The sequence below is a fragment of the Pholis gunnellus genome (genome assembly GCF_910591455.1).
Source record: "Pholis gunnellus genome assembly, chromosome: 12".
Lineage (NCBI taxonomy): Eukaryota > Metazoa > Chordata > Actinopteri > Perciformes > Pholidae > Pholis > Pholis gunnellus.
In genome coordinates this window covers 18,910,006-18,937,545 of record NC_136539.1, presented here as the reverse complement: position 1 = coordinate 18,937,545, position 27,540 = coordinate 18,910,006, and the positions used below count along the sequence as shown (strand labels likewise).

Here is a 27,540-nt window from a genome sequence, read left to right as displayed (position 1 = left end):
GTGTACCACTCGAAAGAAAAACCTTTAATCAGCGGCGATGCTTCATTTTGAGCAGTGGTGCTCATCAGCACTACTACACCAATGCTTCGGACTCGGTAGGAGTCCTCCTTGGATTCAAGTGTGAAACCTCATGTGAGCTAGTAGTCAACAGTGATGGAGAGAGAGAGAGAGAGAGAGAGAGAGAGAGAGAGAGAGAGAAACAGAAACAATGAGCAGGAGACGGAGAGAGAGAAACAAGTGGTTGGAGTCGGAGGCAGAACATAAGACAGCGATAGAGGCCTAAAGCTTGACCTTCTCACACCGACAGTGAGAGTCTCCAGAGCTCCGTTACGTCTAATCTACCGTGACAGTCACACATTACTACTAATCTCTGCTGACAGGCGACCACGCTGAAACAGACTAAACTTCCTGTCTTTACAGTGTCTGGATCATACAGCTTCACTCAGGAAGGTCATACAAGCTCAAATGTCAATTATGTTCAAAGCTAGTAGTATAGATGCAAGATACATGCTTTCTGCTGTAGTAGACGTGCTACGTGAAATTAGATTTATTACAAGAAGGGGGGCGGGAAATAGGAATAATCGGCTGTACCAAATTGTGATTTTTGATTCGGCGTGGGAGTCCTTGAGCTCGGTCGACCGCATCACGTCCTTCAGGCTGACTGAGAAATGTAAACAGTATCATCAAAAACAACAAGTAAAGAAACTTGCTGATGTCCTACTTACGATAGATGGATGAGCTTTATCACACTTCATTTGGCCCATTAATGACATTCTGAAAACAACCTTGACAGATCGTGTTTAAATGTCAAGTGTTCATCGAGATGGATGGTGCGAAGTCTACGGACTGTGCAGCAAAGCTGATCCAGAGTCTACGATTCATAACTAAGTGGAGTCTGTCATTAGCCGACGGAGAAGTGACGCCTTTTTTGTTTTAGCGAACTGTAGGTACACCCGATCCATCACCCGGGGCGGTTTGTTGTGTTCACGCAGAATTACATTTGGACAAGTTTACGGTGACAGCCGTAAGCCATCTCACGCTCACATCTACAATACCTCGACTGGACGGCCACTTGACCTGACGTAAGGCAGAAAGAGATGAAGGAAGGGAGACAAAGAGGGACCAGGAGAGAGAGAGAGGGGGGGGGGAGAAAGAGAGTCTATTCCACGTTACAGTAAGCAGACGCAGACATCAGAGATCATCCCGCCGCCTGACATTACACATACACTTCCTGTCCTCGCTTTCCTCTGCTTCTCCTCATCCGACTCTCTTTCATCCTCATCTTATTCTGCATCTCAGAGACGTGTCAGCTGTCCTCTTCCTGTTTTAATCACTGTCCTGCAGAACATGCCCATAACGTCCTGACCTTTATCTGCACTGTAATTCAAAGTTAACATCATTCCGATTGTCGAGGATAGGGTAATAATAAGAATATACCGTACCCAATAAGCCATAACCCCATGGTAAACTTGTACTTTATTACTTCTTTCTTCAATTTCAATTGACAGATTATTCATTTTAGCCGTCTATCCATCCCTCCAGACTGGTGTCTTGGGACTTGATTCCTACGCGTCACTGACGCTGCCTTGCAGTCTACCTCCACATCACATTTCAGTCCCTATGAACCTGTTTCTTGTCTAACATCAGTGGGTGACATTGACCCGTCTATGCACTGACCTACAGCTTACATCTCTAAAGGTAAAACCAGAGGTTTCCCGAGGGACTTTTTAGATTCTTTGTCCCAGAAGCACAGGAGGGATTTCTGGCACAACTATACCTCATCAAAGCAAAATCAGAAGAATATTAAGTACAACGTTATTGTTTTTATACTGCACGTGTAGCTAGACTGCTGATCTCTTCATTACAGAGTGCCATCCGAGTCAGCAATGGGGGAAGTACTGGAAATACTCAGAGTATTTGGTTGCTCAGAGGCAGAGCGGTCATGGTTTGCCAGAGATAACAAGGACTGGCTTGTCGTCATAAGAAAAAATACATTGTCTAATTTGGACAAATGTGTTGACAAATGCAAAAGCCAAACTGATGTTAAGCTCATTGTTCTTCCTCTAGAGAGCCAGTACATTATAGCTCAGTACTGTGGCTGGGATGAGTATAGTTTATATTACACCTGAGGTGAGGCAAATATATTCATGCTTGAACAATTTGTAAAACTCTGTAAATAACCTTAAGTATACAAATCTCCTGTGAATGAACATTAAATACTAAAAGTAAAGTTCTTCGATCTAAAAAACATAAAGATTGCCTTTGATTTGATGTTCGGGCTGTGGGTTAAATGCCACGTCAAGGTCTGAGTGAGTCACTACCAAAACAAACGTGCAGTAAATAAATGAACAATGACTCACTGGTCTTGAGGGCCGATGAGTTGACTTCAATCTCTCCCCCCGCGACGGGCTGGAAGACGGAGAGCTCAGACTGGTGGAGGTCGGGGCTGGGAGCCGGCCTCGAGTTAGCCACGCCCCTCTGCTGGGCTTCCTGCTCCTCATACACAGCCATCAGCTAAAAGGTGACGAAAAGAAAAACACACAATGGTCGCTGGTTATTTGTTTTAATTCTTCTGTTCTTTTCATCCATTATGAACACAGCATTTGATCAGAGAGGAGCAGCAGGAACAATCTAAATGCAAACCAAGAAAAAATTCACAACACTGATTAGAAATTTCGTGTGCCTTTGTTTTGAACACGATTTCTGCGTTTACCTTGTGGATGAGGACGCTATAGAGGACGTCCAAGGAACCCAGCATTCCTGCAACAGAGTGTGTGTGTGTGTCCACCGTGTCTCCCCCCTCTGCCCTGCTAGCGCTAACTGCGTTATATAGAGGAATCCCTGTCTATTGAGTATTGCACTGAGTCTGCGTTTAGCCTAACGTAGCACAGAGCTTGTCAACACGGTGTTCTAGGGGCCTCCACGTAAAAAAAACCTGAATAGACCTGTGAGCGTGTGTGTGTGTGTGTGTGTGTGTGTGTGTGTGTGCGTGCTTCATGTCTATAGTGGCCAAGAGTACAGAAAGGGGACTTTGCCAGTAAAGCCAGAGGCTTCCTGCTACATCGGAACCCACAAGTGTGCAACGTACTCTCTCACTCATACGGACATGAGCACGCACATGCACGCTACAGACGCCTAAACCATATGAGAGTGTGCAAACTAGTGTATACACACACACACACACACACACACACAACACACACACACACACACACACAGATGTGAGTCACTGCACTGTGATTTGCTGGCTGGCTCTTTTTTGCACAAGAAAGCGAAAACAAAACAACGATGCCAACATTATGAAAATGTAATTCTAAAGCGCAGAGTGATGCCAACATTTTAGAGTAAAAGCTTACGCAGGTACTGGTACAGAGAAGTCCAGCGACAGCATCTTTTTTTTTTTCCAAGGCCAACCTGATGATTAAAGCAGAGTTTCACAGGAAGTTTCTTCATTGGGCTTTTGATAAGGTCTTGCTCTCGCTGCCTGTCGATCCCTCTCTAGCTCAGAGTCCTTTTTAAGGGACTCGTGTCACTTAATGCACCTGCAGGCCCTGCAGCACTTGTTGAGGTGGGACTCAGTGTTGAGGCACTTAGTCTGATACTTCGCCTTGATCTGCTGTGGCTTGAATTGAACCCACATCCGCGTGTTACTTCCGACAAAAGATCAAAAATAAAACTTATTTTCCAAAGTTTTTTCTTTCTTTTCTGTGTGTCTATGTCTGTGTGTACACTTACTATATATGTGCTCTTTCTTTCCAGCGTGACCTCACCAGGCAGATAGAAGAATAATATCAAGTTATACAATATCACACCTTTCATATCCCCCCCCACCCCCCGCCATCCATATCTCACCAAGTATTCGGCACAACCAGTCTCTCACACATTCGTGTTTTGTCACACTGCCCTTTTCCATCTAACACGCATCTCTTCTCTTCCCCCTTATCACAAATGTCCTCTGACTTCTTTTTGCTTTTCCTTCTAACCAGCTTATTGTTACTTGGCATCTCCTTTTCTCCTTATCTCCTCATATCCTCATCTCCTACCCCCTCTTCTGTCTCAGCACTTACACCTCTCTGTCATGAGTGTAAAACCTTTTAATTTGCTGACTACGTATAGCTAGTATTTATCACTTAAATAGGCTATTGCTTCCAGATAAACACACACACACACACACACACACACACACACACACACACACACACACACACACACACACACACACACACACACACACACACAGGTAGGAGAGATTCTTAAAAAAGAACATCTGAAAGAATGACAGCAAGAAAAATGGACAGTCAAATTCAACACAGTGTTGCTGAGTCTCTTAAAAAAAGCAGAGTTGGAAAGAAAGGACAGACAGACAGACGAGAGATTAGGACTTTGCCTCCGTTCTCTTTGACAGGAGACTCAAAGACCTGCCAAACAAAATGACACCGCATCCTGAGCATGAGAGGGGAGAGAGGGAGAGAGGGAGAGAGAGAGAGAGAGAAAGGTGAAACTGCATAGACGGAGCCAAAGCACGCAGAGAAAAAGACAGAAATGGCCGTGGAGGATGTGATGGACAGAAGCCGAGGCAGAATTGTAATGATAGTAATGAGGGGGACTGACAGATGTGCTGTAAAAAAAAAAAAAGAAGTTCAAACTGCGGGATGTCAGAGAGTACGAGCAAAAAGCAAACCTGAAGCTTGAGATTGTCTGAGAGTGTCACCGTGTCAAGTGTGAGTGCAATGATGTGTCCATTTTCAGCAAAATGAAAAGTTACACGCTGCCAAGTCTGTCTCTGTTCCTCTTCCACCACAACCCGATATTCCCACTCAAGACTAGAAGTATATTGTAAGCTCAGGAGAGCTTCCAGGCACAGTGCACTTCAGATGTTTCTCAGCATTTGAGTAATGAGTTAACCGACGTGTGTCTCCGCATCACTATTGTATGTGGCATTTAACCCTTCTCGTCAGCTATCCTGTCAATAACATCAACAGACTCACAGATAGAGATGCTGGTAAACCTCAGATTGTTTTCTGTCTCAGCTTCCTGTCAAAACACACATTTTACTTTGATCGGGTTGCTGACAACCTCATGTAAAAAAAAAAGCCTTCATCCGTCCGCTTCACATGCCTCCGAGCGAGGAATAAGGCTTTATTTTGTCTTCATTTGGGTTTGTGAAGAGGCGCATTATTCGCTGAAAACATAATGCCTCCAGCCGCGGCTACCACCAGCACAGAGGCATAAAACACACAACCACTGAGTCCACCGAGTCCAATTTATGACCAGACTAAGCACATCTGTGACCTGTGTTTAGCCAAATAAATTATCCATGACTCCATTTGAGTTGTCAACGATATAATAATTGTGTTCAGCTGTAATTAAAAGACATAAACCCAGGGGTTAAACACTAACACTAGCTCAATCTTTCCCCCTGGGGTTACTTCTAAGCTTCCTCTCCATCCCTTCTGCACCTCCTCCTATTTATAGTCACTGTGTGGTCAGTATCAGGTTAACACAGGTTACCGAGCACAAGTAGAGGTTAGTGGGAGGTACTTTGGTGTGTGTGTGTGTGTTTGTTGGACTACCTGACCTGAGAGCTTGGATCAATCAAAAGGCTTGACCCAACAAGCCAAAATCAAACACGTCCACCCAGACACCAACACACCAAGTCTGAGCCACACTTTTCCTCTAGATCATCACCAGAAGCTTATAAAAAGACCATCGCCAGTAAGATAGAAAGATTTATATGCTATATATGTGGCCTATTTGCATCGTTTGTGAAGAAGGTTTTCGGGGTAACAACAGAACTGGAGCCACAATATAAAATTAATATTTAGTGGGAATTTGTTTGAACTTCAAATGTGCAATAAGAGAAACAGATATATTGTACATATATGTATAGACATGTGCAAATGAGACAACTGTATTGTGAATTTGTCTGCATTAAAACACATCATATGAGATCAGAGAGACAGCCGACACCCACACAGGTGTTTTCAATCATTCCGGCTGATTAGACATCTAGTCAGGCTGCAGGTGGGTGGAGCTATGCTGAGAATGACCTGAGGTCATTAAACTCCATCTACCAATAAGATGTCAGTCCAGCACAGACTGTACACACCTGCATAGTCTTGAGAAGAGGTCTAATTAGACACCATGAGTGAAAACACCTGTGTGGGCGCAAGACTGCATAGAGGCTTCATGGCTCCAACTGGGATATTGATATCAGATGATTTACTTGGCATTAACTTTGGACATTAATTGTGTACTGTACATCATCAAATATGAATGTGTGGGGCCAGAGAATGACACACGCGGTCAGTTTAACGCTGGATCGTTGATCTACAGACAGACTCACTGTGCTGAGTGATGAAAAAGACATAATTCAATCGCTATCCTTGTAAATACCAACACGATTTACAGAGAACAGCCTACAGGGGCGTTTAGAAGTTTAGCTAACTCAGGTAATCAACATTAATTGACTACAGCTAAAAAAAATTAAACATGAGAGGCTTGCGAATAGCAATAATTGTGCCCTCAGCATCTCCGAAAGAGTGTGTGTGTGTGTATGTATGTGTGTGTGTGTGTGAGTGAGTGAGTGACTGAGTGAGATCGGGGGGGATGGAGAAGTGCAGAGTTAGTTCCTTTCCTTTTATTAAAATTAAAAGCGCACATGAAATTTAGATAGGTAGATTAATCGCAGTTCAGGATTTAAGTGCACAACATGGCATCGATGCTCACACTCTCTCACGCACACACACACACACACACAACCATACCCTTTATAATCGGGTCGATTAGGACCTGATTGATTGCTTTGGAGTGGATCGATGAAACGCTACAATCAGCCAAATGCATGAGCACACAGCGAGTACACACACACACACACACACACACAGTCTCTCCCTCACACACACACACAACAATCTTTAAATATGCTTAAGCTATCTGTACACCACTGAGCTTTGCTTTCCACTCATGTCCACTTACCATAAAAAAAGAAAATCCATGATGTTCAAGTGCATGTGTGTGCTTTGGCACCTTATGCAGTCAGCAGTATCTTTAGCAATGACCACTCCATCACTATAGCTGGGTGAGGTCGCTACACCTGTCCATCATATGTGGAAAGTGTGTGTGTGTGTGTGTGTGTGTGTGTGTGTGTGTGTGTGTGTGCTTTTACTCTGACGTAACTGTTCCTCGTAAGAAAGAGAGCAGGTTTGATCACTCAGTGACACACACACACACACACACACACACACACTGACAGTGGGTAGACTGACAGCACCACCTAGCTCTACACTACAGAAGCTGCATCTTAAGTGCATCTCGAAGCCCCAGGGCGCGCCCCCCCCCCCTATTATTGTGTCATTTATGTGTTTCCTAACCAAACAAAAGAACTGTTTTCTGCCTGTGAGAAGCAAAGAAAGAAAGAAAACAAACTAATTCAATGACTTTTGTTATTATCCGTCTTTGTGTACCTGTCTGTCTGTCTCTCTCGGCTCAAAGGAAGGAAAGCTGAGTGTGGAAGCGACGGCTCAGTGCCTTGTGCTTTGTGTTTGGAATGTTTTAAACACCATCCTTCCGCTACGCTGCTACATCCACACCCCTCTCTTTGATGTAATCATGACATACCCCTTGATGCGCCCATAGAAGACTTTAGCAGCTCTGCTAATCTGCCCAGATTAGGTCACCCGGCTGGGCATACGGGCCCCTCTGTGAAGACGCTAGCACGAGAAGTAACTTTGAAAAAGCCTCGCACATTTCTGTGCGATGCCCGTAAAAATAATTGTGCAGCTCACAAAGAGAATATGAATGAACCCTGAGGCGGGTCAGCTCTTCTATGCTAGGCTATGTACGAGTTGGCCTTTTCGTCTTTCATCAGCAGATATTCCTGCGTAGCCCGGTTTTCCCCTCCGGCTTCACTTTGTCTCCTTCTCTTTTGCTTCCTCCCATTTCCCCTCCCTTCCCTTCCTTTTCCTCTTCTCTGGTTACCTCCTCTCCTCATACTGTTGCTTCCTCTCCTTTAACCCGTCTCCTCTTTCTCTCCTGCTCCCTGTCTCCCTCTCCTCTCCCTTGGCTTCGCCTCCCGTAACCTCCTCCACAGCTTGCCTCTCCAGCTGTCCTCCTCTCCCCTCTGAGTTGTAGCGGTTCCTCACAAATCAGCAGATGTAAATCATCATGTTCCAGCACTTTGCTCTATTGGAAACACCCACGAAGCAACAAAGAGCTCATCGATTAGCACATGAATCTGATACACCCGCGCTCACTCCCTCGGTCTCCGTACTCTAATTCCTTATTCTGTTTTTTCTTTCTTGTTTTCTGCTCTTGTGATCTCTCGAGTCAAACACCAACAATAATAGATCAATGCACAGATAAGAAAACACACAAATACGCCCGTTAAAGCGTTTACTTATGCACCGCTGTAAAAAGGACAGGGACAAAAATATTCACACACACACACACACACACACATCTCAGACTGTGACCTCTCGGCTGTGATCGATCCACCGCCATGGTAATCCATAACCAGGACGGTGTCGTCTCCGAATGGAGAATATGGATGAATGAAATTCACCTGCTCAGCAGTTTGATGTGATCGTGTGTGTGTGTGTGTGTGTGTGTGTGCTGACCCTCCATTGATCTGCAGTCACCTCGCCTCTCAGCAGAGCATGAGAAATCCAGACGAGACAGACAGGACGAAAGAGACGAATAGGGGACAGAAATACTGTGAAGTATGAAAAACAGGGTCATAAAGACAAAGAGGGGGAGAGAGAGAGAGAGAGAGAGAGAGAGAGAGAGAGAGAGAGAGAGAGACAGACTGTACAGACTGTTTACACAGACAGCAGAAGATACATACCGGAAGACGTTATATAGACGTATTATTGCGAGACAGAAAAAGCTGAAACGATTTGAACTGTCAGAAGGAGAACATCCTGCATCAGCACCAGCAGTTCAAATGCTCAGTGACTTTGTGAACTTCAGACAGGCAGAACTTCAGTGTCTGTCACGCAGACGAAATATAATGGCTACTTGAGTTTCCTCAGTAATGCAGACAGAGCTTGCACATGCCTGCATCCATATTTGCATGCGCGTGCGCGATTTCATACACACCGTATGATGTATTCATGCTTGTGCATGAGGAAGAACGCACGACGTTGGGAGTGTGTGAGCCATCATGAACCGCCCATGAGGCTTGTGCGGAGACCACACTCGGCCATATGGAACGGCATTATGGAGACACACAATGGCACAGATGGACACGTTCTGTCAAAGCCGGGCCGTATATATTCTCAATGATCCCACCAGCAGCAGCCTGAACGGCAGCTCTCATGAACCAGAGGGGCCCGTTGACCGGAGGAGACGGCGCAGGATTCACCCACCGGGAAGAAAATGTGGATCAAAGCATTTGTTTTTTTTTTAAGGTGGATTTATTATTCACAAAGACATTCTGGTACGTAATTACAGCAGGTCTGAAATGTTAATGATTTACTGACGTTAAAGCGCTATGCGGAGCCTCTAAAAGTAGTCAGTGTTCAAACCAGCGTCAAGGTCTAGTCTAAAGCTCTCCCGTCCCCTGATAGCTCATTTATCCAGCCTTTCCTTTCCTCCCTCCTCGCCTTTCTCTCCCGCATCTTATCTCATTCAATTGGCTCTCCACATAACAATGGATGTCTGAGTGGCTTTTCAAGTAGGATTTGCTGTCTGTCAGATGTGACTGATTAGGCTACACACACACACACACACACTCATACACACCGTGTTCTCGCTCACATACATGCAAACACGGTTTCACACTCGTACACACACACACACACACACACACACAGAATGTTTTGATGGTGTTTATCTCGGGCTTAAGCAGTAATAACTGTCAGCTGACAGTCCTAAACCTCCATCAATTCAGCACACACGAGAATTAAGAGAATAGATTGTATCACACCTTCTACTGGTTCATACATCTCTTCTCAAGATGGACCGATAAAGTCAGAGGAAAACATGATTTCCAATTGAATGATGTTTTTTATTCTAGAGAAAATGGAATGTCCAAAAAATTCCGTTGTAGCTTTAAAGCGTTGAAAACTTTCACCATGTTTGGCGGAGGCTCGCTGTCCTGTTCTATACATCCGGGGATTGCCCGCTCTACACATTCACATGTCTATAATCTTTGGGGTTTAGAGGGTTAATTGTTGAAAGGTTGTCTCCTGACCCACAGACAGCTTATCTGCTCCAGAGCTGAACGAGAACAATCCATCTCACTGTGTCCCTTCCAGCCAAAGCGAGGGGAAAAACACCTTCAATAACATCCACCAGTTCTACCCGAGAAGGTACAACTTCATGAGTTTGTAAAGCCGTCACCATGCAGCAGCGCGTAACGGGTTATTAAGACAGTATTTATCACAAGGACACTGCATCAGAGTCTGTTATATGTTACAGGAGTTAACGGTTGTGTGCACGGTTGGACTGATTTGAGGGACTGTTTTCTGCTGATGTTTGCACATTTCATCGTGACCGAATGTCATTGTTTTTTTCATGATCATCAAACCTCGTCATGCTTTCATACAACAACGGCTCTTCGATTATTGAACACAAAACTAACGATACTTTGATTTTATGAACTGTGCAGCGTTGGGTTGAATCCTAAAAAACGTTGTCAGACATCGTAGAATCTGATTATATTTCCCACTCTCTGAAAACATTCAATTTTCAGACAATTAAATGGTGTTTTTTGCTTCTTTTATTGTTCCAAGTTACTTTTTCTTGTGGCCTTAGTGGATCTTTTAGATATTACTCTTTAGCAGCAAGAGTCAGGTTGTAAAAAACATGTGAACTTTAAAACCTGTGCTTATAGCAACAGCATGCACAATGACCAGGTCCTCTCCCAAAGCATCTGCTGAGTGCCAAAGATAAAAGATTTTAAATATTCAACATCACCGTATACTTGGCAGCTAAGCATAACTGCGAGTCCTTGCCGGCGGTGGAAGGAGGTTTAGGGACAGATTGAGGCTTGTTGAATGGAACATTTAAAGAAAACACAGAACAAACAGTAATCAAACTGTACCGATGAGTATAAAACAAGTAACTTTGTGTCACGGTATTGTCTTGCCAGCTGACGGAGATTTGATTAGATGAAAACACCTCTGACATTGCATTCGCTTTAGCTCCACTTCTCACGGATTCTTCCCATTTTATTTCCTGTCTCCCATCGTGTCTTACCCCCCCCCCCCCCCCCCCCCCCCCCCCCCCAAGGTGAATGACAGAAAGTATGTGACGCCTACACAGAGAACTGATGATCTGTGTGTGTGTGTGTGTGTGTGTCTGTGTGTCTGTGTGTGTGTGTGTGTCTGTGTGTGTAGGGGTTAGGCAATTAAATGAGCCTGTTATCATCACTCACACATTCAGGGACAGGTTCACTCTTTATAAAGCTCTCACCGCCCAGCGCATTACTCTGTCAATGTATGTAAATCTTTCTGCTAACTGCTGGTAGCTTTGTGTGTCTTGTGTGTTGCACACACACACAATAAATCTCTCCTGGACACACACACACGCACGCAGACATCACCCACTGCTTCTCCTTCTAAAAGGCTGACACGAGAGGTGGTCCTCCTAACATCTCTATGATTGAGGTGAAGAGTAAAGCTCATAGCCAACACAGAGTGATTACATTAGTCTTCCTAAAAGATCATATCTTCTAATCACAAGACCGTGAATCAAATCCGTCTGGACACTCAATGATGTGTCCTTAAAGGGACAGTCCACCTTAATACGGACTACACACTGCCAATAACGCAGCTGCTAAATTCTCTCGATGAAGTTTCAGATTAGCAAATTCTTGATCTGCACACGTTTTCTTGAAAACAGCCCGATGCATAACATCTTCAAAGACTTCTGAGGCTGTGACTTCAGGTTTTTACGTCATTAGATCAGGCAGCACATTCGGATGTCTCAGTGTAATCATCTGGTTCCATGTACGGGATTTAAAAGCTGCTTTTCATCCAGAAAGATCTCAGCCATACCGCCAATTTATTTTGCGTATTAGCCTATGAATGACTGCGCCATTTACATATCCAGTATTCTAATAAATCCTTCTGACTGAAAGAATGACAGCCTGACGTGCGGCCGTGGCCCCATGATCAGGAGCCTAGTAAATATTTTCAAAACCCTCTAAAATGTCTAATGCGGTACCAGAAAGGCCACACTTTCACCCGAACACAAAGATTATTTTCCTAATCCCTGAAAATGTGATGAAGTCCGAGCAGTTTGTAACCTGAAGAAGAACAAGAACAAGAACAGGCAGAATAAACAGCAGTGAATTGGGCCGAAAATGAGTCTTTTTTTATCATTCGTTCCTCCACACCTGATCGTCCTCTGTGTGTCTGACCACAGTCTGACTGACACACGAGCATACGATGGACCAACGCTGAGTCATCGGGTTATTTAGTGAGTCTGTCCCGAACAACGCCCCCCTCTCAGGTACTTCATTAAGATAATTCATCAGCACAATGAATGTACGAGGAGGAGGACTTCATAACAATAACAATTAGCAACACACACACACACACACACACACTCACGTTTTCACGCAGTACTGTGTATCATCTATTCTAGGTGGGTCCCAGGTGCAGCTGTGTTTTCTTAATTAAGACCCAAGGTCCATAAAGACCACAGGCTTCATGGTTTATTATATTCATAATTAACCCTTTCCCTCTCACCCTCCCTCTCAGCCTCCCTCTGTGTTCCCTTTCAATCCCTCCGTTAACCCCTTCTCTATCGCTTAAAATCAATCTTCCACACCCTGCTGGTCGGCCGCCTCATGCTGCGACCCCGTGCCCGTCTCACACACCGTCGCCATTAACCCCGCGTTTGTCTTCATATCGCCGTCTCAACCGCAATTCTTTAATTACCAGCCTCCCTGTGTCTTTTCATTCACTCCAGCACTTAACCCCTTTTTTCTCCTCCCGCTCCCCCTCTCTTCATGTGCTCCTTCAAATTGCACCTATCTGTCTCTTAATGCTCTCATTGCCAACGCCTCTCTCCTTCTCTCTGGCTTTCTGTCTTCACCCTCCATCCTGGTACACTCTCGCAAACGCCATTACTCAATTAACTCCCCCCCCCCCCACCCGGTTCCTGGCTAAGGGTCAACATATGTTTCAGGTCTGGATCACGTCTGTATGTGCCTTAGACAAATGAAGAGTCCACATACACACACACAGACACTCGTGTGCACTCTTGAGGTGTGACTCAGAAATGATTGGGTTCATTAGAGAAAAGGGTGAAAGAAAGAGGTGCGTGGTGAAGGGGGAGGAAGAAGGGGGCTAGAGGAAGCAAGACGAGTGGAGGCCAAGATGTTCCTAAATACTAGAAGAGGACTCGGGACATGGAGAGAGAAGAGCTTTGTTCAATAAATAAGACCTGAAGGAGAAAAGCCGGTAGTAGTGCAGGAAGGAAGGGGACAAAAGGGTGTTTATGGGAACGTCGTGAGCAGATTGACAGGCGGTGTTAATCAAGATGGACAAGGTGTGAAGGTAGAAATAATTTGAACAAATAGAGGCGTTCTTGTGGGGCAGCACACGGGAAGGAGTAGACGTGGAGTCGGTAGAGAGGACATAGCGGGTGAGTGTAGAGAGGATAACCATGTGAAGAGGGTGAGCTGAGGAGGAGGAAGGGTCGAGGTGAAGGTGAAGAAGGAGCTCTTAGGTTCATTATGGTAACATCTCACTATCGTCTTCTCTTTATCCCGTCATGATGAGCAACCTCTCTACGCAACACAGATAATGATGCACCAGCCAAGCCCAGATGACCTTTTGGAAACATCTCCATTAATTGGAAAGAGAGCCGCACGTGTCTTAAAAAACGTTGGTTGGATGTCATGTTTGAGGCTGTAGTAGTAGACATTTTGAGGTTATCTTGCTATTTCGAACACGTTTACGTTTCTATTTTGCAAACATGGCCTGGCCGGACATCACACTGTCGTTCTTCAGAGATTTCCTGCATCAAATTCAGCACTTCAGTCGTCGTTATCGACATACTTCACTTCTATACCATGTGTTTTCTCCTTTCCATTAATTAGTAACTGAGAAGCAAGACGCAGCATTCTGTTTGAATTGCACTGTGCCCATGAATTAACTGCATCATCCAGTTTCACGTGATGAGTGTTCGTCCAAGCTTTAAAGGAGTTAAGACTGATCCGTTCATATATGTGTGTGTGTGTGTGTGTGTGTGTGTGTGTGTGTGTGTGTGTGTGTGTGTGTGTGTGTGTACAGCAGTACACACACACACACACACACACACACACACACACACACACACACACACACAGAGAGACAAGAATGCGTGCGTTTAGCAGATGGCTGGTGGTTAAGAGAGTGTGAATGATAAAATCTGCCCACTATTCCATCGCCTTGTCCATTATTCCACTCCACTGCTTTTGAAGAGTGTGAGGGTGTGTAGGTGTGTGTGTGTGTGTGTGTGTGTGTGTGTGTGTGTGTGTGTGTGTGTGTGTGTGTGTGTGTGTGTGTAAGCAAAAGTATATTTTTGTGTGATGCTTTCTGTGTGCGTTTTCATCTCCATGTATCTGTGTCTAAGTGGGACAATCTACTCACGCCACTTGTCTCATAAATGAACAATATTAAAATCAAGCCGTTAAATGAAAACATAAAAAAACAGCCATTTAATTGAGTTTTGCTCTATTTGGATTTTATTGTTTCTACCCGTCATGTGTGGCGGGTTGTAAGCAATCAAACTAATGGAACATTACCAACCTATTGAAAACGGGTAATACGGTGTTACCCATCTGTGTGTGTGATGGAGTGAATCATGACATGTCTGTAACACATGCGGCATTAAAGGTTGTGCTGGAAGTCATTGTGTTCTTGGTAAAGTTGTGCGGTGTGTGTGTGTGTGTGTGTGTGTGTGTGTGTGTGTGTGTGTGTGTGTGTGTGTGTGTGTGTGTGTGTGAAAGAGGAAGACATTCGGCAGCATTTTGACGGACGCTTCGCTGGAATCACACACACACACACACAAAAAGCTCATTGCACACACCAATGATGACACACATGATTTAACACACACATGGTAAAATCTGCATTAGAGTTTACTGCCGAATAAGATTTAAGAGCAATAAAGGCTCGACACCGCACTAACACACACACACACACACACTCACGGTTATTATTTGATCTTTCACAATGGCTCTCTGTTCAGACCCTAATCCTGAACATAGACCCTTTTGCCCTATCAAAAACGCAGATGAGGATATTCATTACACATACTGACGTTGTAGATCAATGCTAAAGATATTACCTTGTAAGTCGTATATCACTGAAGCCCATACATACATGCATACAGTGTGCGCATATAGTAAAGGGTGCTCCGTAGACTGATATATGTGTCAGTGTACTGCAATTTACCAACGAGGTCCTAGCCTTATCAAATAGAAGTCACAATGTGGCTGATTGCTGATATCTCAGCTCCTGGAGAAAGAGAAGGTTTATAGGCCCTCTACCCTTCTCAAGGACTACCAGACACTGCTCACACACACACACACACACAAGAGGAGCCATCAATGACTAACACATATGATTACTATGTTATGAAAAATGTCGGGCTACATAAAGAAAATGACAAAGAGATGATTGAGTCACACGTAGGCGTACGGGGGACAGGCAGGAGATTTGATGGCTCCTTTGCCCTTTCTGAAGGACTACGAGAAGCAAGTTCACACATTCATACGTGACAGTGTCCGTCCAACCAGTGGAGATCATGACAACAACAAACACATACACACACACACACACTCAAGTTAGTTGCTCATATAAAAAATAATTCACAGAACCATTGCCCCCAAGGCCACACAACAAGGAACACACCAGTACAACATATACCTTTTTTTATACTTGTGCATGTGCACATACATCCCCCCCCCCCCACACACACACACGCCTACACACAAAGATACCCAGTAAAAGAAACCAGTGCAATGTGTGAAAGCAATAAGCAGCACTGCTTTCTTTAGTGGAGGGTCAATATTATTCTCACTAGAAGGCCACTTGGTATGGAGGGCTGAAAGGGCAAAGGTGGCTGGAATTCTGTTTGTATTACATGACTATACAGTGTGTGTGTGTGTGTGTGTGTGTGTGTGTGTGTGTGTGTGTGTGTGTGTGTGTGTGTGTGTGTGTTAGAAAGACATGAGTGTGTATGTTTGTCCTTCCTGTTCATTCACTTAACCTTTGCAGGATGACGTCACACTTTAAAAGAAACATATGTCTGAACTCAGCTGCCCTGTGAGATCTATTGATAAACAGGATTAGGACGAGCTGGGAAAACAGCAGGAAGAACAATGTGTTTTTATTCCATATCCATATATCTTAAAGGTTTAACCGACTAAATGGAAGTACAAAGATGGCATATACATTTTAAAGAAAAGGAGGATGCCTAAACGACAGTTCTCTTTTCTCACCCTGGCTGAATGTTACAACTCGATTCAGTTCCCGGGCTGGTGGTCAGATAAGCACCGTTACGACATATTGGAACTCGCAAGTGATTGACATGTTTCTTCATTGGTTAAAGCATTAAAGCAATCCAACCTGCGATCTATAACCATAGCAAAGTGAAGGTGCGGGCCAAGCAAAACATCAACAGAAAGGAGAAAAAAAACCTTCTTGAATAGAAAAGCTTTTCATTAGATGGACCGAGTCCGAGGTCAATCCCAGTCCACCCCGGGAGCTAGAGATAACAGAGTAGCCACGAAGAGGAGCAGGAGTCAGGTGATGAAGAACTCTCAGTGGTGTATGAAGACGTGCATAAAGAAGGGCACAAAGTGCACACAACAGGCGGATGGTGAAACCGTAATGCCAAATGCCAAACTAGTTGGTTTATCAACATAAAAAAGGCAAAAGGTTTCACCCAAATTGTCGATTCATTCTGCTAGAGCTCGCTAAAATTGATCAACCCACAATTGACTAACACCCCCGCACACACACACACACACACACACACACAGCCGATCATATGATGCTCCTGGCGGAGATGAATAATACTTTGTATGATTATTAGGATCAACACATTGGTTGGAGGTGAACAATGAGGTTTGGTGGATGCCTGTCTGCTTGGTTTAAGCATCAGGTTTCGGTTGAATTGTCGAGGATTTGAATGTCGGGATTAAATGCAGACTGTGTCAGGGGCCGCCCACACAAACCGCTGCTCCTCAACATGTCGGCATGTTTTTCTAATCCCTTTCAAGTCTCATTGTTCTGATCTGGGTCGTGGTTCAATTAATGTCGACGTGTTAACCAGCAACACACACACGCACACACACACACACACACAAATATATAAGAACCTTATCATCAACTACCTTAACGCACATAACTTACACAGCAAGCTGTACTTAAGAATCCAATCAAATACTGTCTGGTGTCTATTGTCTTCATTATCTTGTCAACCAGAATAAGCAGCTATAAATAATCACATTAAAAGTGCATCATCTTTACTAATCACTGCTTTAAACACAGCTTTGTGTGCGTGTGTGTGTGCGTGTGTGTGGTGTTCTTCATACAAAGAGGTTTCGGTCTGCACATATATACTCCAGGGACTTAATGTACATGCCATTCGTGATGAAAACTGTAGAGGAGAATTATGGGGCATTACACATAATAGCCCTTCCAGCTGGGTCATAACTGCCTCATTCTGACTGGCTGCTGTTTAGCTCCTTGAAATGAAAAGGGGAACGAAAAAAAAGATGGAAAGGGAAAAAGGAGAAAAAGAGAGAGGGAAGGAGAGAGCGTAGAGAGGACAGACATGTCCACTAGATGAAGAGTTGAGGAGGAGGAGGAGGAGGAGGAGAAAGAGACAGAGAAGGGTTGAAAGAGAGCAAAAGATGTCCAAACACAAGCCTTATATGTGAATAACGTTACGACTGTTCGTACAATACAAGCTCTCTGTTCCTCTCACTTACTCTGCATTAGTGGCTCTTCTGGTACATTTAATACAAAGAGTCCTTCCGCCCACCTCCACCTGTGCTTTCCGTGTGTTTTTCATTTTTCATTACCTCAGCCATTCTTGCAAACCAGTATTCATGAAACCCATTCATTTGTCTCCAGAAGCTATATATCCGAGTTCATGCCGACATAAGTGAAATATAAAAACGTTTGTACGTCTTGGGCTCCAAATGTCCTTAACCCTCCTCCAGGCGTGGAGATATGACTCGATACTAGCACACAAAATATGAAATTAATCTGCTTTATTACTTTCCAAATAAAGGAAAATAAAACTGTATTTGGAGTTAAAATATGTGTTTTCGAGTAACCAGAGCTAATAGCCCCACAGTTAATTGCCCAATAAAAAGTAAAATGATCTGCAGTGATGAATGTTGCGGCTCCACTGTGGATGCTAATACGAGTTCACACGCTCACTGAGGACAGCGATCCATCTGTAAGTGGTGCAACACATGCATTAGCTTCTGCCTGCGTTGTTGATGTCTGCGTAGGTGCACGTCAAACCACATTATGCAGCAGCAGCCGCATTATCATTCCTCACTCACACTTTTGCTAAATGAACATTTTCGTAAGCCCTTAATCGATTCATTTGTATCCAGAACTATCGCGTCTGGCAAATATAGCATTAATGCGCGCGCATGCCATAAGTTACAAAGGCAGCGCTTTCGACCCAAAGACAGAAATGAAGTAGCGAGTTTCCACAGAGCTGCATCTGTTAGCGGCAGCAGCTCGTGTTGTTTACCAGCGATCAGCAGCGTTTGCGTGATCATGGTGATGGAAACCTTAGAATTAAGAGAGCACAGAAGGGAGGGACGGGCCTGCTCATAACCGCAAACCTGCTGCGAATCATTTCCTCATTATCAGAGATTATACTACTTTGCTAATGATGCTGGTGTTGCAGTGACCTTTAATTATCTTAAATATTTTCAAAGTAGCATTAGAGTTGTTAGAGGAGGTAAAGAGGTTTTTTAACAATCGAATAAAAGAAAATAAACACAAATGTTCTCTGACCTTTGATTTGCATGTGGGCGAAAGTAAGACATGCAACACAAGCAGAAGAGAAAAAGAGAATTAAGCTGAAGTCAGCTTTATCTCAACGCAGGTGATGTTTCACTTCCTCAGACCTCGGGCGGTGCTGCTGCTATTTCTTCTTGACCTCCGATTTCTGAGAAAACAAAAAGTATCTTCTCCTCTTTTACAAAGTATAAAGTTTATCTCCCTTGCACATTTTAAATGTGTCCTCACTTTGCCAACACAGCAGACGCATGTCTGTCTGTCTGTCTGTCTCTACTATGCCCCCCCCCCCCCCCCCTCCCGGTGTGACGGCAAAATGTGCCAAGAAAACAGAAAGCAAATCAGACAGAAAGAAAGTCACGGGAGAGGAAATGAGAGCATTATTTAAATATTAATGAAGCCGAGAGATGAACTGTTGGACTGATAGTCTTCTCCAGCAAATGGTTTTGGCTGACTGGAAGACCAACACATACACCCGTGGGTGCAAATACACACACACACACACACACACACACACACACACAATTTACTCCCCGCTGAGTTGGCTTGAATCCACCAACTGTCCATCTTAACGTATCCAAGTCTAACTGTTTAGGTTGTTTCATCTCATCAGCAAGCCAGACGGAATAATCGCCAGACGTCCTTCAAGTTCCATCAATTCAAAGTGCATTTTAACAGGATTAACAAGGCGGTTTACCAACGGTTTTCCAGAAAAGTGCACTATTGTGGCATTGTAGACCTTATTGAAGAAACGTTCTCTGAGGAAGGTGCCCACAGGAGAACCTCGTGAACACCGGAGATCTCACATCGTCTGATCGTGGCTAGTAAACTCATCAATCAACAGATTAAGGATACAAGAAGGTTACCAGTGCAGTTCAGTGTCAGTTAGACTGAAGACTGAAAATATAACCCTGCCCTGATTTCCTCTCCCAATACCTCAACTCTGGGTATCAGGATCGCCTATTTACGATAGAGATCTTAAAATATAGAGGAAAGTTGGATCCTCCATCATAAATACTGATATTGTGGGAAGGCGGCAATAGAAAAATGCCTTTGAGTAAAATGAAGCACATTCGCTCATGAATATAATCATTTTTGCTCGAAGCAGAACAAATAAAGGATAATAGTCTCTACATCTGAATGAGGATGCAATATAATCAAACCACTGGCCCTTTTCTGTGTGTGTGTGTGTGTGTGAGTCAAGCCATCAATCGGATAAATAATGATTGGCACAATTATCCGTGATTAAAGCTGTGCTCATGGAGAGCCGCCCTATTTCCAGGCTAGCTTCAGTTCAAACTGTCTTTGCAGAGAGTGTTTCTAAATAGGTCAAACATGGCAATGTTTTATTACAGGTTTCTTTCATTGGGATTGCATCTTAATCATGTGATCATATTGTGTTATGGTTTTTATAAAAGTACTGTCCAAATCAATGATTTTAAGGTGTCTGTCTGTGTGTGTTAAAAAGACAAAGTTCAACTGTGTGTGCAGAGCACTTATACTAAGTATGAACACACAGATGCACATTCTGCACACTAATAAGCTCATTGATGCTGTGACCATGTGTGTGCAAGCAAAAGCAGGCACATCCAGACAATAAATATAAGTTGCTGGAAAGAAAAACATGTAAAAGACGGAAAAAAAATATAGTCTGAACACAAGATAATGCTCCCATGAAAATGTAATTAAATACCACCAAGAAACCTTTTGAGCGTCGAGCTTTTCAGACAAAGAATGGGTTTCAATTGTTTCCGTGCACGCTGTGTTTGTGTGTGTGTGAGTGAGTATGCGTGCATTCTATCAACAGTATGTGTTATTTATGTCCCAGAACACACATTAATATCAAACAAGGCAACAGTGTCACCCTCCTCTCTCTCCATTACCAGCTAACCTGTTAATCAACACCCCGGTCTCTGTGAGGCCGTTTCTGCGATACCTACAAGATGGGAAAATACATTCGCAATAAACTACCAGATAAATAGAAACTGCTGATGGGAATCCATACATCCTGCTCACTTTTCATTTTCTTTGGCACAGAGCTGTGAAAAACAACATGCAAGGGAGATATTAGGGTAACGGGGCAAAATAGTCTGCACAGGGGGCGGTGTACCGGTTCATCCCGTTAATACCCTAAAAGTACCGCGTCACACACTTCTACGCCCAGCACTATTGCACACCACACACACACACACACACAAATATAGCTTCCCAAGGATTGTTTTAAAAGGTGTATGTTTTTATTATTGTAATAAAATGACTTTATTGGCCTTCTACTGGAGCTCTGTCTGTAGCTGCATGCATTGTGTTTGCATTAAACTGTTATATTACTGATATACATTACAGCATTTTTCTGCCTGTCTAAGATATAAAGATATATAGAGACACCAAGTATAGAGACATATACTGATATACACTTCATTGCTACATAAATATCACCTCAAACATTCATAAATGTGAGCCTGTCTCTCAAATGCATCACTTGGGTATATATTTTTTTTTAAACTGTATTTCTGACCTCTGCCCCCAGCAGACCTCAGAAATGCTCTCTGTTTTCTTTGTTACAGCCGGCAGTCTGAGTCTGGCGTCGGTAAAACACTCATCTGGGATTAGGAGCCATTTATTCATCTCAGCTCAGTAATACTACGAGAGCCTCGCTTCAGAATCCAATGAATATTTCACACTTTCATTTCATATGCAATCTCTGGTGCTCAGTAGTGTGTATTGCTGGTTATCATACTATACGTGTGTGTGTCTCACCATCTGTGTGTTGTGGTGTATTAGTGTGTGACACTGTATTTGATCCCAGTATTGAAATCTGTATATTTTGTACTATGCGTGTGCTTTTATATGTGGTTTCTGGGCTGCATCTTTGAGGAGCACACACACACAAACACATATTTACAGTATTTATAACTCCATCGTGGATACAGAAAGCTGCTAAACCAGCTTTAACTCTAGACCCGCTATTCAAACGATCCGGGGCTTATCCGGGAGACACTTTTTCATTTTAACTGAAAGCTTCCTCCACACATTTCAGCGGTGGAGCTCCGCTCACCGGTGCCCGAGAGCACACTGGTAAACTCCTTATTAGAAGCCTATTAAAAAGGTAGTGGACGGGATCGTATCTGATAACTAGCAACCAGCGAGCAACAGGCTGAAATGCTCTTCAGCTGAAAAAAAAAAGTCAGGCCCGAGGGAACAGGGACGCTTCATCTAATGACATACGTACTGAAGTGCATTTGAATGGTAATGCCTTCACTTACATTTGCATCTAATTGTGATTCGCATTGGATTTGTGACTGGAAGGGGAAGATACTTCTTAGAGGCTGATCAGGTAGAAATAGAAGGGACGCGATACCGATGCCGGCCTCATACTCACTCAAATAGCTGGATCGGGTGACAATGAGCCAATCTGGTGTCAGATACAATTCAGTATATATATATTTATTTATGTGTTTACAAAGATAGGAAAGCAAAGCAATGTTTAAGTCAAGCCTGTTGTGAGGAATACAACTTAAACACTGGTATTGAATGTGTTCTCGGGATCGGCCGATACCCAAACCTCAGGCATCGGTATCGGGACAGAAAAAGTTGGATCATTGATCTCGAATCAAAATAATCTCCTCAATTTAAAATTAGCTCTGTCGCAGCGTTTCCTAGCTTATTAAACTGATTTATGTTCAGAGTTTTACCCTGCGCTCCTTTTAGCCTTTAAGTTAATCTCATGTCATTCAATTTCAGTATCGCCATATTAAAATCAAATGTCAGAAAGTCCGAACTAGTAAGAACGCAGTAGAGGCCACGGTTCTCATCCAGGCACGAGAACCGACATGTGAAATTGCCATCACGTTAAGGTAAAATGTCTGAAAAGGTCTATAAATAGCTCTGGCTGGCACCAACTGTTTGGAACACTTCACCTCCCGGAAGCTTCTGGCTTTGTTCGCATTAATAAAACACGGAGCCCTGCATTGAGGGATTGAGTGAACACGCCACAGACGATAAGTTCTCCGCTTCCATTGTGGAAGTTTCAAGTGACAACTGGCCAGCAGCGGGACCGGTGCAACGCTGCTCTCTACACAACCATGGCAACAGGCTCTCATAACAGTAATCCCTGATCCTAGGTCAGCGGCTGGTCTCCTGTCTCTGTTGTTGCTCCTGTCACTGAGTGATATGGCCGCTGGGCTGCTGCTTAGCGTGTCACGTAACCCCCCCTCCCCCACGACCAACTCTTAGACATTAGAGCTCATTTCTATTTCTATACTGTAAAATATTGTCTTTGTCACAACATCTAAAAAACAAGATCTGAACCGTAACAATGAATATTTAGACGTGAACAGCGGCAGAGAGAGAGAGAGAGAGAGAGAGAGAGAGAGAGAGAGATCACTACTTCCCAAAGGTTCTTACAGCCCCGAGAGAAATTGCCAACCAATGCAACTTTGTTCTTAATTAGTTCAGAGAATCTCCGGCAAATCCTGCAGTATTTATACACGCTTAAAGGCATACAGTATGAGCTGAGGACAGGGAAACACACTGTGCATTACATTCTCTAGCCAGTAGGTTTGTTTCAGATTTTTCTTTAAGCTGTGACCTAAATGAAAAATTCAGTCCACCACAGGACACGGGCTCATTAAATAATGTTGATGCTGTTTTAATGTGCAGCGCCACCGAGAGACGATTCCAGATTAATTTGAGGTCCTACGTCATGGTTCAAAGAGCCCTTAATCTAAGCCATTTATCACCTTCTAATACTGCCAGAGTCTATGTGAAACCCAGACTTTTCCAAAGGGGAAAATGAAAAATGACACATTCCTCGGGGGGGAAAAATAAGAAAAACGGGATATATGGATTGAGTTTGCAAAGTCTCCAAAAGTGAATTGCTAATAACACTGCCGAACGCTGAAGGCGAGTTAAAACCTTTTCCTTTTGAATTTTGCTTGTGAGGCAATATTCTACCCAAGAGAGTGGCTTATAGGCCACCGCAGCTCAATACTCAGTGTGAACACACAGATACCTGTTCTAGCATCCCGACAAGCACACACACACACACACACCTGTGTGAGAGCACAGCGGTGTGTGACTTATTAACCGGTATAAATCTAAAAGATGAATTCCTCGTTCACAATGCCTGTTTTTATATTAAAGGAATAGAAATGAGATGAAGTAAAACACTAAGCATGGTCTATTGTACTGAGAGGTTCTTACCTTGTCCTTGTCTTCTACCAGATCACTGAGGATGTCATCGGGGTCCAGAATCCCCCCGTCACAGTACTCAACGTGGTGAGTCCGAACCAGGAAGTCTCCTTCCTAAAAAACCACAGGACATCATAAAGTCAGATCAACGACTCAGCGCGTGAACGAACATGATACCTGCCGACCACGCTCTCTATTTTACTTTATTATTATTATTATTAGAGTGTATGCACAGAGTTTATGATCACTTCTTTAAATGTTGTGAGTCCCACGACCATCACGGGCAAAATTAATCAAGCCATCAGTACAGATTCAAAAAAATGTAATTGAACACTAATGGTTGATGGTGTAAAAAAAAACATTAATTGTGAATTAATAAAAAATAATCGAGTGTGTAACATTTTGTCTATCAGGAATAAGCACATTATTTAGACCAGTGCAATACCCGAAATTCTCCTCAGCAACTTCAATTAGTTTATTCACATTTAATATTCTATCTTGAACATTAAAATCCACATTAAACAGTTACTACTTTCTCAATATGGCGTATTTTTTATGGAAAAAAAAACCACAGTGAACGAGGGCATAACACACGGAGTGATAATCAAAAATAAAATGGAAAATGGAAAAAGTAGTTTTATGGTTTCACATTTTTATTTTGTTTTTTATTTTATTTTCAAACCACAGTAATAGTCAATTAATATTTCACGGGGACTTAAAACTCCAAAGGCTTCCCCTGCTGTGCTGGTCACCACCTCCACCTCCCAGCTGTGCCCTCGTCTTTGTTTCCTTCCTCCTTACATCCTCCACATCTTTCCCTAGGTGCCTTGTACAGATTACTCTCTCTCTCTCCCTCCTTTCTCCCTCCTCTCCCTCTCTCTCTCCCTTCTCTCTCTCCCTCCTCTCTCCGCTGTGTTGGGTCTGTGATTAATGACATCGACGCTGCACCGGACAGCTGACTACATAGAGCCAGTTGTTGAACAACATATTGAGACAACACACACACACACACACAAACACACAAACAGCCTACAGAAAGGTATGACTCACCCCTTTACAGGGTGCTGCTCCATTAAATCCCTGTTTCAGGGTCAGTTGCTTGTCAATGCTTCTCAAAGGCTCCCATCAGGGAGAGGGTGAGACAGAGAGAGAGAGAGATGTCACCGCGGGTCTCAAACCAGTTCCTTCATTAAAATCAGCTCTGCATCAAAACACTGTTCAATAAATTACTTAGTTGTACTTTTTACAATCATTTTATCGAGTACATTTGTTTCTTTGTAGAAACAAATGTAGTTTTTAAAATGTTACTTATCGGTGTTCATTAAGACTAGTAGGCAACTCCTTTGACTGCTGAATGCTTCATGATAAAATACTTTAAATGGTAAATGTATTGATGACACGCCTGTTCTATAGTAAAGCCACTGCTATTTACCAGACTTCATACCGTACCCCATGGATAAGTGCAGCGCAATATTAACTGGCACCTGATGCCAGCTGATATATACAAGACACTAGCAAACATGGCTGTTTGCTTCCTGAAGACAAAGCATTTATCGCAAGTTAAATTTAGCCTGGGTCCATAAAAACACTGTTTTTCTATTACGTCCCACAAAAAACAGACATTTGAATGGCTTTTCAACCATCACCGTTACACAGGACTCGTTCTTACTGTTGAATTGTCTCTCCCTCCCTCCCTCCCTCCCTCCCTGATGGGAGTCATTGTATGACTCTATTGAAACACTGCCTTGGCTGACACCCAGGCCACATGTATGAGAGAGAGAGAGGTTTTTAGTATTGTGTTTACATTGTTTTAATTTCTTTTTTGCACCGTGTTTATCTTCCTTGAGCACTATGAATCCGGGTTCGGGGGCATATTAACTCTGTAACAAGGCGAGTTGAATGTGGTTCTTTTATGATTACTCAGGAATATTTCAGTGCCAAAGTGTCATGTAAAATGATTTTGCACACAACATCTCACAAAGACTTGTGCTTTTATTACCCCTCGGGCTTCAGGATGAGTCCCGAGAGAGTGAGATTTTGTCTTTGCTGGTTTAATGGTAAGCACTCGATCCATCATCCCCACACAAAACTGTGAGTCACCGCACGAGCAACGCAACAAGCTAACCCTCGACGGAAACACAGACTCCACCACGTCTTACATTCTTACATAACAAGACTACAGAGAAGCAGTAAGAGGCACATTTCCACTGGCTTGCTTACAGCTAAAATTCTACTGAGCCCACTCGGAAGCAAGAAAAATGTCTTTAATGTCGACACTCAACAACCTGAGGCGTCCTGTGTGCCTCTGCCGACCCGCAGTACCGTTCACACGGCATTCATTGTAGTCGATACTGTGCCTTAGAGGTGCCTGGTCCCAAAATAATTAGCAGTTCATCAAACTACAAAAAAAAACATGTTGACACATCGTAAACACTGAGCTTTTGGGGGCCGTGGGGACCTGAGGCCTCGGGGCAGTTTGCCAGCTCGTAGGCTAGCGTGGTCAGTAATCTAGTCCTGAATCATATGCTTGTCATGTGATGCCATACAATCACAAACGGCTTTTCTCCATTCCCTGTCATTGTTATCCCTTCAGACAAGAAACAGGTAACATTGTTGGCTGCATTTATCCGGTAAAGCGACGGCGTGCGTCACTCAGAATTAGGCGTCTCTCATTTAGTGTTCCACCGCCTCGTGTCTTTGGTGACCCGCTGCTGTTTTTAGGTCAACAGCCCCTTTGATCTCCTGTTACAGTAGGCGCGCTAAGACGACAGCAGACGTAGAGAGATAAGTGCTGCGAGCGCACTGATCTAATCTGATATTCAGGGGGAGTGCATCCATAATGTGTTACAGCCCTGTGCCTCCAAGTGTGGCAGTTTAAAAAGCTAGAGGGACACTCAAGATACCGCAGGACTGAAGATAAGAGTCGTAAACAGCCCCGTCTAATCTCTGAATCAGGGGGATTAGCACTTAATACAGTGTTTTTACTGATACTATTACAGATAATCTAGGTATTTATCTCTCATGACATGGTCTAGAAATTATTATTGGGTTGTAGTAAAATCCCACCAGAGTTAAAACACTATGTGGATAATACAGTGTTGTTGTTAAGGCCCTAAGGGGCGGAGCGGTGAGGTCTGGTGTCATCACAGTTTAGTCCAGCAGGTCAGTTATGCCAGTAGTGTAAAGTAGTATTGCTACAAAGCAGTATTTAGTAAAAGGCACCTAATAGAGTGCTGCAGGGATGACACGTTATTGTAAGTCAACCTGGAAGTGAGCGTCGCACTGGTTCCTTTGAACGAAAGCCTTTTTCATTGGTTTTTGGAATATTGCACAAAAAAAAATAAGCTTCATTTCT

At 43.5% G+C, this 27,540-nt stretch overlaps 1 protein-coding gene across 1 annotated transcript in view; it reads right to left on the bottom strand.

The window, feature by feature from the left end:
* LOC306704205 (partitioning defective 3 homolog B-like) overlaps positions 1-27,540 on the bottom strand; it is a gene marked incomplete at both ends in the record, with an annotated part of 170,855 nt that overhangs the window by 137,685 nt on the left and 5,630 nt on the right. Inside the window, 2 exons of the mRNA XM_079170456.1 lie at positions 2,361-2,514; positions 24,198-24,299. Coding sequence (XP_079026582.1) covers positions 2,361-2,514; positions 24,198-24,299 — 256 coding nt within the window. The remainder of the gene's footprint in view (positions 1-2,360; positions 2,515-24,197; positions 24,300-27,540) is intronic.